We start from the raw sequence: 13,543 nt of genomic DNA, 5'->3' as shown, positions 1-13,543 counted from the left end.
AGATTCATCCTTCTGACAAACAAATCCAAAAGGATCCCGAAAGAAGCTGCTCGTTTAAGGTATTTAATTCCTCTTGCACAAGACTAATAAATTCCGCTAGGAAGTGCTGATCAAACTTTTTTTAAATTTCACCCCATTTTCCTTATTGGTCAAAATTAAAATGTAAGGCGGATGTAAATCAACCAATGAAATTCATTCTTAGCTAAAGCTTAGCTAAAGACATAACAAGAGAATATTATATTTTTACCGACGGGAAAACAACCCGACGGGTTAATCTGATGAGAATTTATGATAAAAAGAATCTGTACAAAAAACTTAAGTTACTTTTTTTCATTGTTGTCAGTGGTCTTTAGATAGATAACGGCAAGAGAATTTTTTTCTCTTAAACTCACAATTTCCTCTCGGAAATTTACATATGTTCCAATACTCCTCCCCTTCCAGTACTCATAGGCAGATTTTTCTTGCCTACTAAATGGCCAATGGAAAGTAACAAAAACAGATTCTACTTCTGTTTCTCAAATTTTAGAATAATGTTAAATATATTTTCAAGTAAAAACTACAAATATCATCAACACAACATAATTCACTAATCCATAAAGGCTTTACGTCCTGAAAAGGGGGAAGAATACGAATACTCGTAAAACACTAATAAGAATTAAGTACAAAATTATAATAATTCAATAAGAGAAAGAGAGGGAAGGATACGTATTGTTGAAAATGTTCGTTTCCCGACGGCTTTTGATAAGACAAACATCAAAACGCTGTTAGAATTGGAACCGATGACTATTGGGAGACAAGTTAAAAAGATACAAATTTTCTTCTGAAGCTTATATAAATTGTATAATATTCCTGCTCCCTCACATGGAATATTTTTCTATCTATTAAATAGCAGTGGGAGCAGTGAAGATGTTAAAAGTAGAATAGTTAAGGCTCAGGGTGTTTTTTCACAGTTAAAAAAGTTTTGGAAGAATAGAAAGATAAGTCTGCAAACCAAGATTAGAATATTGGAAGTTACAGTGATGACAGTGGTTAAATATGGCTCTGAAGCATGGGCGCTCCGAAAAGAAGATGAAAATTTACTAGATGTTTTCCAGAGAAATTGCCTAGGGTTTATGTTCTAAATTGCCTAGGGTTATTGTTCTGGGTACCCGGCTGACTGACCGTATTTCAAACAGTAGGTTGAACGAAAAATGTGGTTCAATCCCGCTTTCTAGGGCTATAATGAAAGAAAGGTTGAGATGGCTAGGCCACGTTCTACGGATGAAGAATGACAGATTACCGAAGATTGTCCTTTTTGGCCAACCGTCTGGGGCTACACGGAAAGCAGGTCGTCCTTGTCTGGGTTGGGAGGATATCATAAATAAAGATTTAAAGGAAATGGGAACTTCCTGGGAGGGTGTAAAGACGGAGGCTTTAAATAGATTAGGTTGGAGGAGGAGCGTGCGTAGCTGTGTTGGCCTTAGTTATTAGTAGTAGTAATAGAAGTATTAAATAGCAAATTGGAAGCAAAAAGTGTATATTGTACTTCCTGTGTCGAATCATAGAATAAGGAGAAAATATTAAAAAAAAACAAAAAACAAGCAAATATAATTCACTGATACCCATAGAAACTCTATCACCTTATGCCACAAATAATAATCAACACCAGCTCATAAACATTCAATGGTTGTAATAAATAAATAAAAGAGAGCTAATAGAGAATTTTAGATCCATGGCGAGTTTATAATTCAAACAAATAGCCAAAAGATTGTCTGATTGTTTTTTCAATTGATGACCATTAAAACACTAGGTGGAAATGTGCGCTGCTGGAAAACGGTTAGAGTTCGTGATAACGAACTGTAAGTAAGGAGGGGCTCGGCTAAATAGTAATCAAAACTAAAATGACATTTTAATATAAATAGATACATTAGAAAGTCGACTTATGCTGATTTCAAATAAATACGATTTATTGATACCCATCAAAAGTTATTAGCCTGAGAGAATTCAACTGATTCCTGAAAAAGGGGAAACACTTCTGAAAAATCAAGAAGTCTTATTGAAATTCGCAACATCAGATTCAGCGTATCAGAAAACCAGAATCTGATCCTGCATAGATTTCAAGCTTCCATCTGCAAAAATATGGAATTTTTTTGCCACAAGAAAGATCACGAATGCGTGTTTATTTTTTTTTTCTTCCTAGGGTTGATCGCATAGGACCAATGGTCCAAAAAGATCAAAGAGGGTTCATTTGAACAAAAATTAAAAACCCTAGTACTCCTTTTAATTGACCAAAAAAATTATCAGAAAACCAGAATCTGATCCTGCATAGATTTCAAGCTTCCATCTGCAAAAATATGGAATTTTTTTGCCACAAGAAAGATCACGGATGCGTGTTTATTTTTTTTTTTCTTCCCAGGGTTGATCGCATAGGACCAATGGTCCAAAAAGATCAAAGAGGGTTCATTTGAACAAAAATTAAAAACCCTAGTACTCCTTTTAATTCACCAAAAAATTGGAGGGTGCTTAATAATAATTTATTTTTAACCCATTATAAATAGCAAGACAAAAAATGGAGTAATGAATTACAAAAAGAAAGAGATAAAAATAAATAAATAAAAACAATCACCTAGAAAAAAACACGGGATCTTACTAATCCCATTTAAATCAATAGGCTTCGATTTCAGTTACAAAATTGTATTCCACACGGCGTCAACAGAAATAGGTATAACTTGGTGCTTAGATAGACTCTTCGGAATGACATTTGATTACAACTTTGATAATGATCAAAATGATGCGTAAAATTATCATTTCAGATGCGTAAAAATAGAAGTAAAATGGACAACCTACATAGACTCAATAATCAAACTAACCAAATTATTGCTAGCATCTTATCTAAATTCTACTAATTTATAACATTTATCAATCAACTTTACCGCGAGAAAAATTTAAACCCTTATAGCACACACGTAAAATTACCACACGTAATTTTTTTTAAATGAATACACAAACATAAATTGGGAAGTGATCAATATCATTCTTATGTAACCGGGTTAAACAGAGTCAGGAGAATTAACTAGAGTTAGAGTAGTGTGCAGACATAAAACTCTGCTGGTTATAATTATATATATACTAAAATAAATAAATAAGAAGAATCCCCAGAAATAACCTGTACCAAATACTCGAGATACAATTAACAGAGCATCAGGGTTAAAAAAAAGCATATGTTTTATTACTATAAGAATTATTGTTTTTTGGTTTTTATTTACTTCTAAAAGAATTTCGTAGAAATTTATATCTTGTGATATAAGTAAACGGTCACAAATTAAATACAAAAAGTTTTTTTTCAACTAAAAGTAAGGAGCATCATTAAAACTTAAAAATAATAGAAACTATTACGTATATGAGGGCGGATTATACCTCCTTCATAATTTGCTCTTTAAGCTAAAGTAAGACTCCTTGTCCCAATTCCGATCGACTTCTAAAGCACAAGAGCGGTTTAGAATCACAAGTTTTTGAAAGTTCTAAAAAACTTTAGAGTAAAGAGCGAGGTATTTAGTAGGGGCATCCATATACGTAATAATTCCTGCTTGTTTAAGTTTTAATGATGTTCCTTACTTTTAGTTGAAAAATTTGTTTTTGTATTTAATAAACATCAAATACCCCCCCCCCCGGTAACAAATACTAATCAGACACAAACTCACAGATATAAATAAAATAATAAAAGAGAGAACTAATAGAGAATTTTTGGAACCACGGTGGGTTTCAGGATTGAAAGGCTATGCAAAAGATTGATTGGAGTTGATGACGATTAGAATACAAATGAAAAAGGTTTGCAGCTGGGAAAAATTGTGCAGCTGAGCAACACTGTATCTGTTGCTTTTTAATCGTTATAAGCCGTCCATGGTTGTATAACGAAAATAACTGAATTTTTTCTCCGTACAATTCCCCCCCCCCTAAAAAACACAAAAAATTACATACAAATCAAACACTAATAATAAATGTTGAATAAAATATATTAATAAATAAAACAAGAGGACGAGGGAGAAAAAAAGGGAGTTAGTTTCTATTAGGCGTCATTTAAAAAAAAGGGATAAAACTTTCAGATACAAAACTGAAGTGTAAAAACTGACGAAAAAAAGAAGAGTTCTTAGGATAATAAAAGAAAAAATAGACCTTGTTTTCGTCTGTTTAGAAGTCCTGTAAACACAAGTACATAAAACAAAATTAAGATTCGTCAATTTTCCGTTTTTTCATAGAGATCATTTTTTTTTTTGCTTTCATTTTCGATTGAGCTTCTATGACCTCATGAAGCTCAAGAACGTCCATATTTCGTACGAGTCTCGAGTCAATAAGCTCGGGCAGTAAGCAATGTTCCCAAAAGTAGTCCAGTTTTGGCAACATATTTTTCCAGAATTCTGTGTCATGTTGGATCTCGACAATTTCAAAATCGTTTTTGTCAACAAAGGCAATTAGAAAGCAAGTTTCTTTGTCTACGATATTAAGCTGATCCTGTATTTGGTAATAATATTTATGTTCCCTTTTGAGTACAAGACGGCTCTCAACAGGATCCCACCTAAGGAAACCACTCACTAAATTTCCTTGTGCATCTTCTTTTATTGTTTTGTCTGCTTGAATATTTGTTATTGTTTTAACTTCAAGAAGTCCAGAGTCACATATCCCGTCAGGAGAAGTTACAAGCCACCATCTTTCTTTATCAGCAAAAAGGCCAAAATCATTCGATCTTTGGACAACTTGGCCCTTTTTACTTTCAAAACACGCGATTGCAATTGGCTCACAATCAACTCCGTGATTCGTTTGCCAGTTACAATACATTTGTTTCCTTGTTACTATTTCTTTGACAAGCCTTGCCGAAGATGTGGCAGGCCTACGAACACAGATAGAATGGAACCGTGTGCTTGAAATAGTTTCCATTCTTTTAGAAATCCATTTGGGATTATCAGCCTGACCAGCCGCAATAACGGGCAACTTCTTGAGCTGGTCAATAGATGGTTTCATTTTTCTCAAATATAATTGTTTGGCAGCCTCAAATTCTGTAGGCAGAAGATCTGGAGTTTGGCAATTTGGCCCATATTCTGAATCATTTTTTGGCAATTCGCCTCGGACACTGCTACCATTGCTGGATTGACGTGCCTTGTACCTGCCTCCACGCCTTTCATATGAAGATGGAATCAGACGTCTTGCACATTGCACCATTTTTTCCCGCTTAGCAGAAAATTCTTGATTCTTTTACTTGGGCTTCTGCCAAAAACACTTTTATATGTGTGTGAGTGCCACTTATTCCCAAGAGAATTTGCAAGGGCTGCTGCTGTCACACGCACTCTATGGGAATTTCGCTTGGAACGGCAAACCTGTTTGTGACCTAAGAATTTGACAACAATTCTCATATAAGTCTCTGCTATATTTGTGGTGGGATCGATCAATAGGCTGGGGGCTTTGCGAATGACTTTTTGGAGCTTGTCATTGACTGCTTCTCTAACTATTGTAGGAACTCTTGACAGTTTCCCTTCAACATTGCCTGATTTGCTGCACCCAGAAGAACATTTATTGTGGTCCCCAAATACATGAGACGGCACATTTCTTAGTAGATTTTTTAAATTGTCTACAGAACCCCCATCTTCTCGGTTCTTTTTTATTGCACCACGAAGATTTTTAGTAAGACTTGATATGCAGCTCTTTGTCAAGATTTTGGAGAATTAGTTTTTATTTTTGGCGAGGCTTATATAAATCCCCAGTAAAATTCTTAGTATCATGGTTAGAACATTCATGCTTCACAATTTCCTTTTCATATGTAACGCGCTCTATAAGGCGTTGATGTACACTAGAATCTCCATCATCAATAAATTATAGATATCGTAGCCCATGAATTAAGATACTAAGCGCAAAACCCTCTATCATCATATCCTGCTCCATTCCTGAAGAAGACCCGTTCCAGTTGAGGTTGCAAAAGTGATCTGGAGGGGGCCCTTTTTTAGTTCTGGCACAAGAGCAAATGAAGCAATATTTATTCCTAGAACTCACAAATAAAACATTTTTGGTATAATAGTCAAAAATTATGGCATGGCCTGCTTTCGCACTGTAGTCGTGCCCTTTCGTCCTTTTATCCCACCCGGTGTCCAAAATAACTCTAGTATACGGTATACCATCTTCTGAAATTCTTCCATCGGGATATAGCCAGGTCTTGAGCTTCCTTGCCATTTACCTGAATAACATTGTCCAAATCTTCTTTCCACTTCTGAAAAAGAATCTAATATAAACCACACATATCAGATAAGTTAAATATAATATAAATCTAACTAAAAAGACAGTTTATATGGAGACTAATTGTGAGAAAAGGGAAAAAAATGAAATCAAGAATAAAACGATGAAGAAATTCCTGGCGAAAATTCATCGGGTGACCGATATTTCTAACTACGAAAGAAATACTAGAAATAAGGCAACTATATAGAGAAACATACAGCTCGCAAGAAATTATGGATGCAAAAAAAACACTAATGAAAAACTGAGTTCCAAGCGAATCCTTTCTTATATTCATATCATTAAAGGTCAATTAGGGATACAACTAGAAAAAGTTCAATTTTTATGGGTATTTTTGGGGTTAATCCAGAGTTTCTAAAAGGACCTCTGTAGAATAGCCCTATTTATTATGTACAAAGACCGAATCAGATTTTGTGAAGAAAGGAAGTAAAAAGATATAGTAGAAAAGTACATACATTTGTAACTTAAATATAGCAAATCTTTTCAAATATTACGAGTTTCTAGATAGTTAAAATTCAAAGCCATAACAAGAGCCAAGAGTTCATATGGCATGAGCTCTAGCAAAATTCTAAGAATCAATAGATCGATTTAAAAGGAAAATAAGAGGCTTAATGCCGGTCAGGATTTAAAATAAGAGCTCTGAGTCACGATGTCCTTCTAAATATCAAAATTCATTAAGATCCGATCACCCACTCCTATGTTAATTCATTTAAAAAAACTTGTTTTTTTTTTTATTTAATACATATAGGCTGCATGGGCTACATGAAGGCCTGTGCACTAGAAACGACAGTTCTGTAATTTCTGGGAAACAAAAGTTATGTTTCTTTAAACTTTTTTCAACAGTGTAAACTTTAGGGAAAATCTATAAACTTTGGTAAAAAAAAAAGTGCAAACTCTTCCAGGTCATTGACATCGATCTACCGGTCAAACCCTATATTGTCGGCAACGCGATCACGGGACAACAAAAAAGAGAAGAGATAAAATAGAATATACTTTATAGAAAACATAGTTACTTCACAGAACAGTAGAAATTACTTTACAACAGAAATACCAAACAAATAGATTTTTTAATGAAAATGCCGCTTAAACTTCTTTTTTATCTGTGGAAGGGGTAATCTAGGTAGGGTAATAGATCCTCAGAGGCGTCAAAACTAGACGCGATTGAACGTTAATAAGACGAAACTCCCCAAATTACAGACTACAGAAAAATAGAGGAAATATAACACTAAGATAGCAAGCGTGCAAGAATGGACAGCCTGAGCTGCTGAGTGTAGTAGGAGAAGCAAAGAGAGAGGGGCTGCAACTGGAGACGTTTAAAGATCGGAGGGAGATGACAAGAAGGTAAAGCATCGTGTTATGTCAAATATATCTTTTTCTAAGTGTGCTAGTCTGTGTATGCATAATAAAACTACAGATGTGAGAATTTGAAAGATAAATTTTGGAACAATGCAAAACGTATAGGTTATAGACCCCCCCCCCCTGACACACACACACACACAAAATAAGGAGAAAACACTGAAAAAAATTTCATGTGAGGGTATTAGGTAAGAGACCAAAGCGAGTCGAGTTTAGAGAGATAAAAAAAGGCTTCAAAGCCCCAGTTTGCCAACTAAGAATCTTTTGTTCGTAAGTGGTAGAATATATATGCTACTAAAAACCACAAGGTAGGGTAGCAGGTTACTAAACAAAGTTCATATTATCGGGTACACTCGCTAAAAAAGTTGCAGACCCCCCTGATATAATAATTTAAACTTTTTTTTCTTAGCTCAATGTGTTCGGAATTAAACGGGCTTTCTTTTTTAATATAAAAAAAATACTTTATCCTAAAAAAATTTCGAGTTTTTAGCTTTTCTGTTAGAAATTTGTTGACAAAAATCTGACTTTTTTTAAAACTGCAGTAAAACATGTACTATATTTTATTTTTTTTACAAACAAAAATCATATTCGTGTAGCCCCAAGTCTTTCCTTTCTATTGATGTAAGAGTACGCTCGATTTGACCAATCTTATCTGTAGAAAAAAAATTAGGATCATTGAACCCCATTATAGGCCAAATTTGGTGTTTTTGGCCTATATCTCAGAAACGCCCCAACGGCGAACATGCGCCCTACGATATTCGTTTTCAGCATGGTTGACTACCATGGGATCCACCCTTAACATTTTTGTACCTTCCGGCATGGGTACTAATCGAAATAAGCGAGATACAGAATCTGGCGCTCTGACTAATAGTTGACACGGCCGAAAAAGATACAAAAAAGCTATTCTGCGTACACCCAATCGTATTTGTTCTCTCCCCAAAATCCACCCACCGATTGAATCACCTGACGATAAGCCGGAATTCAGCACCTGTCTGCCCTCGGAGATAATTTGAATATTCTTGATTTTCTGTTTTTTATAGAACTTGAAACTGCTTTTTTAAATACAAATTTACGCAATATTGTAATTTTAAGCTCGTAAGTAAATAGATAAGAAAGTGCTGAATGCAACGGTGTATATATTTTTTTTATTTTGATCGAAGATAAAGAAATGCAAGATTTTTAAAGAGACCCTACTTTTTCAAAATACTTACAGGCTTTTTGCATGATTATAAGGAATGATGAAAAAAAAAACTGAAATAGACATTTTCAAGAACACAATCTTCGCTATCGAATGGCATCTCTATCTTAATCTTGCGGTGAAGTACAAAGAAATACAAGCTTTCAGAAATTTTACATGGGAAATCGAAACAGGAATGATAAACCTTAAATTCACTAATATACATGACGCTGTGGAGGTAAGACGGTTTGAAAATTGATGGTTTTAATGAAGGTCAAACGCAGGAGTTCATTTTGGTCTTAAGAAAGGATGTCAAGTTAATACTGTTTGTGTACAATTTCAGAAAAACTCGTATTGGCTCAAAATGCTTTTAGCTTACCTTCATGTTAGTAAATTTTAATTGTGAATTTGCCTTTGCTGAGATAGATTCATAGCACCTGTGGAGGATGCGTTGAAAGGGGGAAAAGTGGAATAGCTAAGATTCAGATTGTTTCAGGTCAAAAAGATTTGGAAGAACAGGAGAATAAGTCTTGGTCATTGTGCCGTTATTTGTGGCGAAAAAAAAAACCTTTTACAAAAAAAACTACAGCAAATAAAATGAAGCTTTAATTTGCAATAGACTTGATAATATAACTGAAAAAAGGGTAAAAAAAGAAAAAAAATACCAGACATTATTTGAATTTCGGAAAAAATGGAAGAGATTGTGCATAAAGATAATATTTTCAAACTAGCGATAATAATAAGTATTTAATTTGGTTGATAATTTGATAATAATTTGGTTGTTGTTAGCGAACCACATAAGATCAGTGAACTTTTAGAATATGTCTAGAAAAATTCCACTTCTGATTTCAACTCAGCTAGTGCAATATATTTTCTACCCCGATATGCCCTAATGGCTTTCAATGCCTGTTGCTTATTAAATATCCAAATTTGATTATCTCTTAAGAAAAACAACATGATATGTAAGATAATGACTTTTAAACAATGAGTCTCGACAAATAAATGTACAATATTAACTTTCTAAAAATAAAACTTAGCGAATATCATATTAAGAGAGATATACTTTCTAGTAAGGTGTCCAAAACAGCAACCGATTTTTCGTAATTTCTGCCCAATGTAACTTCAATTATTTGAGGGAGAAATTCTCTTCAGCTGCCATAATGTGCTTCATCTGAGATACTACCAAAAATATGAATCAGTGGATGTCTGAAGGCAAAGTAATTCATCACAAGTCTACTGTGCCCTATATAGAATCAGGCAATAAATGTCAATGGCTTGTACTCAGGGTTTGCTACAGGACGGACAAATTTATAAAATTCAAATGCATAAAATTGTTACTTTTTAGTAGCTTTTGATATAAAAATTTGAACCAAAGTCCAGGGATTTAATTATGGTCGCAGCATCAGGTAAAACCTAGTTAAGAATGAATACTAGCCCATTATAACCGAAAATTTAAACGCTCACTTGTAAAACAATTGTCGATTAAGGAAGAATCGTCAGTAAAGCTGATTTGCAAACTTTTATTTGTGGGAGTTTCCAATATTAACCTGAAACGCCTCGACAATGGTTTTGGGTCGAAATGAAAACTTTTATCTTTGGAATCCACATAGCCCACAACCCCAAATCTCAGAATTACAGTTTCCCATTTGGAGCAACAAGAATAATCACTTTCTCGCATCGGAAGCGATTGGATGTGTCTACTTTTTCTTCTTTTTTTTCTTTTTTCTTCGCGTTATTGGGGCACCGCAACTTCATAGAGAGATGTGTAAGACACATTTACTATATTGATGTATAACTTGATTGAACTATCAACTGCTATTAATAAACAACGTAACTGAATTATCAAATCTGTTTTTCACTGTCAAATTCCGGTGCAATTATGAAAAGAGTAACGAACGTATTAAACAGAGTAGCTAGAAAACGAAAAGAAAGTACAAAATTGTCACAATGAAACACAGAGAGAGGAGTGAAGAAAAAAAACTCAGAGCATAAAACGAGAACTAAAACAGGGAATAATGTAGGAACAAAAGTGTGAAGAAACACAGCAACAATACAAACACATAAAAGCATCAGAAAAAATTGGTGCTGGAGCGCAATTGGCACCATCATCGCTCCTCACTAGGCTCCAGCTTAGAACAAGCCCAATGTGAAAAATTTTAAATGGAAAGACAATGGAAATACCTATATGGCTTATATATATATTAGTCCCCCCCCCCCACTAGTAAATTTATGTAGAAGAGTGATCGTAGAAACTTGAGACAGTGCTCATAAAATAAGAAATCTTGGGAAATATCGGTACATTTTTAAGAGTAGAATTACATTGGGTTAAATTAAGATAAGTTTTTCGCAAAAAAATAGTTTTAGTCAGTCTGTCTTTTCTGTCATTAAAACATTCAACATGCTACAGCAAATATGTGTTTTGAAAAAATCGTAAGTTCTAAACTCACAAAAATGTTCATCATATGAACAAAAAGATCGCGGGAACAAACTTGAAAACGAAATCATTAGGAAAATACGTAGAATTACGAAGACGAAGTGACACAGGAGGGGATGAGAACAGTTACAAAACATAAACAAACACAGTAAAGAGACAGAAACAAGGCAAAAAGAAGCTAAGCAAAGAAAGTGAGATTGCTGACGGGAACAAACGAAGGGATCTTTCGAAGAAATATTTCAGATGCAAACAATGTTTTAATGAGTTAATAAATGCAAATAAGCAAGCACTTCGGGAGAAGTTACAAAAGCTAAAATTTTGAGCGAGACAAAATTTGTATGGTTTTTAAAACACTTTGGCGTGGCATATTTACAGCTTCATAATTATAATAAAATGTATACAAAAGAATATAGAAAAAAGGCATAGAGAAAAAAAATGGTCGGGCCGATTGATTCAACCCCAGAAAAATGTCCAAAATTATGTTAAATATTTTTATGAACACGGAAAAATCTCGCTATAATTATTCTTATTATTAAATGAAATTATGTTTCAATTGTGGGAGACTAGTTCATGTGTTGTTCATTATGAATCACGTAGCTCTCTACTTTAGTGTTTATGGTGAAATGTCTATGAACATTTACTGAATTGTAATTTTCCCGTGTACTATTCATTGCCAATAGAAGTTTTTGAATCAGTTTTTTTTTCACTGAAAGGTTGGAATAAAACGATAAATATCAGCTTTCTTTGAAAATGACGTTGGAGGTGGCCAAAGCACAAGCTTTAATAAAATTTTACTGTGGCAGTTGTATTTCCCGTCACTTAGTGAAAAAATGTTTTTATTTGCACGAATATTCGATAGTTTCTGTTTCATCTCAAAGTCTAAAATTTAGTTTTCATTTGGGCTAAACTTTGTTTAAAATAAAGAAGAGATTCTTGTTTTTTGGATATATTGTGGAATCTACAGTATCAATCTTTTTTTCTTCTTCTTTTTTTTACTCTTTAGATTTGTTTTTAAAGGATTTTTTTTTCAGTTTTGTAGGTAGATTCACCTACTAGTTGGAACTGAGTCACGTGGTCGTTTCTGCTTCTCAAAACCTCCCATCCTTACCAGAACATAGCTTTAAAATGAGGGCAGATGTGGGAGAGGTGTCAGAAAGAATGATCGGCAGTGTCTTGGCTTCAGATGGGTAGTCGTTGCGGCAAGTTCATCGTAGTAGCATTGTTGTGCATTAATTTTGACATGAGTAGCTGAATCACAGTCATCTATATAAAGTTTTCATTAAAGATTTAGTTCAGTAATAACCTACAGTTATTTTTTGCTTTTCTAAAAATTAATATTCATGTTTTAGGGCTCTTGGCAAAGCTGCTCCGTTTCTGGAAAATGTTGACTGTTACACTGGAAACGCAGACGAAGACTATGAAACTAAAGAGGCTGTACGAGATATACTCAACATTGTCAAGTAAGTTGAATATAAACAAGAATATTCTACAGAAGTAGTTCGAATTTTTTCAAGTTGTGTGTGCTCACGTTGAAAAAGATAAAATCAATATTTAATAGTAACAGGAACTTGGGAAACGCATCTTTTGATCACAAGTTCAGACTCCTAGTGCTTTGTTGAATAACAGACGTAAATCAAGGGCGACCTATCACCCTTAATTTACGTCTTACTTGCCCTCAGTTCCCGGTATATATTCAAAATGTGTTTCTGGGGGTGAGGTCATATGCACATCCCAAAGCTATGTAAATATCCCTCCCCCCCTCTAGACACAAATTCCCACACTAAAATGAAGATGCTGTCTGTGATATTCCCAGCATTATTGAGTTGGTTATGTGTAGTATATAGTGCGGTGTACTAGTTTGAGCTCTTTTTTTTCAGGTCATGTGTTTTCTTTGATAGTTTCTGAAATGTATTTTAGAATGAGCTTGAGTCAAACTAACATCTAAAAACTGTGTATCATCCAAATTCTCCCCCCCCCCTTTTTTTACTATTTATCCTCACTTTTGTGGAATATGCTTATGACTGTATCATGATTCCGGTATCCAACGCAACCTAATAAAGTACGAATCCTAGCCCATAGTAACCGAAAATTAAAAAACTAGTTTTAAATAAACTAGCTAGTGAGCTGATTCAGAAATGGTAACTCTTATTTCGATTAATCTTAATGGTAAGAGTTTGTTGTGAAAACGAATTTATGGGAATATTAGAATATAACTTTAACCCTTCGTTAATGGTGTCAGGTCGAAAAGAAAACTCTACTACTAATCACCACAGCCAAAAACTTCATTTAGGAGAATTACAGTCCCTGATCTTGAGCAACAA

General features: G+C 34.2%; 1 protein-coding gene across 6 annotated transcripts in view; it reads left to right on the top strand.

Moving 5' to 3' along the window:
• LOC136031171 (ero1-like protein) overlaps positions 1 to 13,543 on the top strand; it is a 79,055-nt gene that overhangs the window by 54,915 nt on the left and 10,597 nt on the right. For all 6 annotated transcript variants that reach the window (XM_065710558.1, XM_065710546.1, XM_065710551.1 and 3 more), the window contains exon 10: positions 12,572 to 12,682. In XM_065710558.1, coding sequence (XP_065566630.1) covers positions 12,572 to 12,682 — 111 coding nt within the window. The remainder of the gene's footprint in view (positions 1 to 12,571; positions 12,683 to 13,543) is intronic.

This window comes from Artemia franciscana, chromosome 1 (genome assembly GCF_032884065.1).
Source record: "Artemia franciscana chromosome 1, ASM3288406v1, whole genome shotgun sequence".
NCBI lineage: Eukaryota > Metazoa > Arthropoda > Branchiopoda > Anostraca > Artemiidae > Artemia > Artemia franciscana.
The sequence above is the reverse complement of the archived record's forward strand: the minus strand, read 5'-3'. Positions and strand labels throughout refer to the sequence as shown.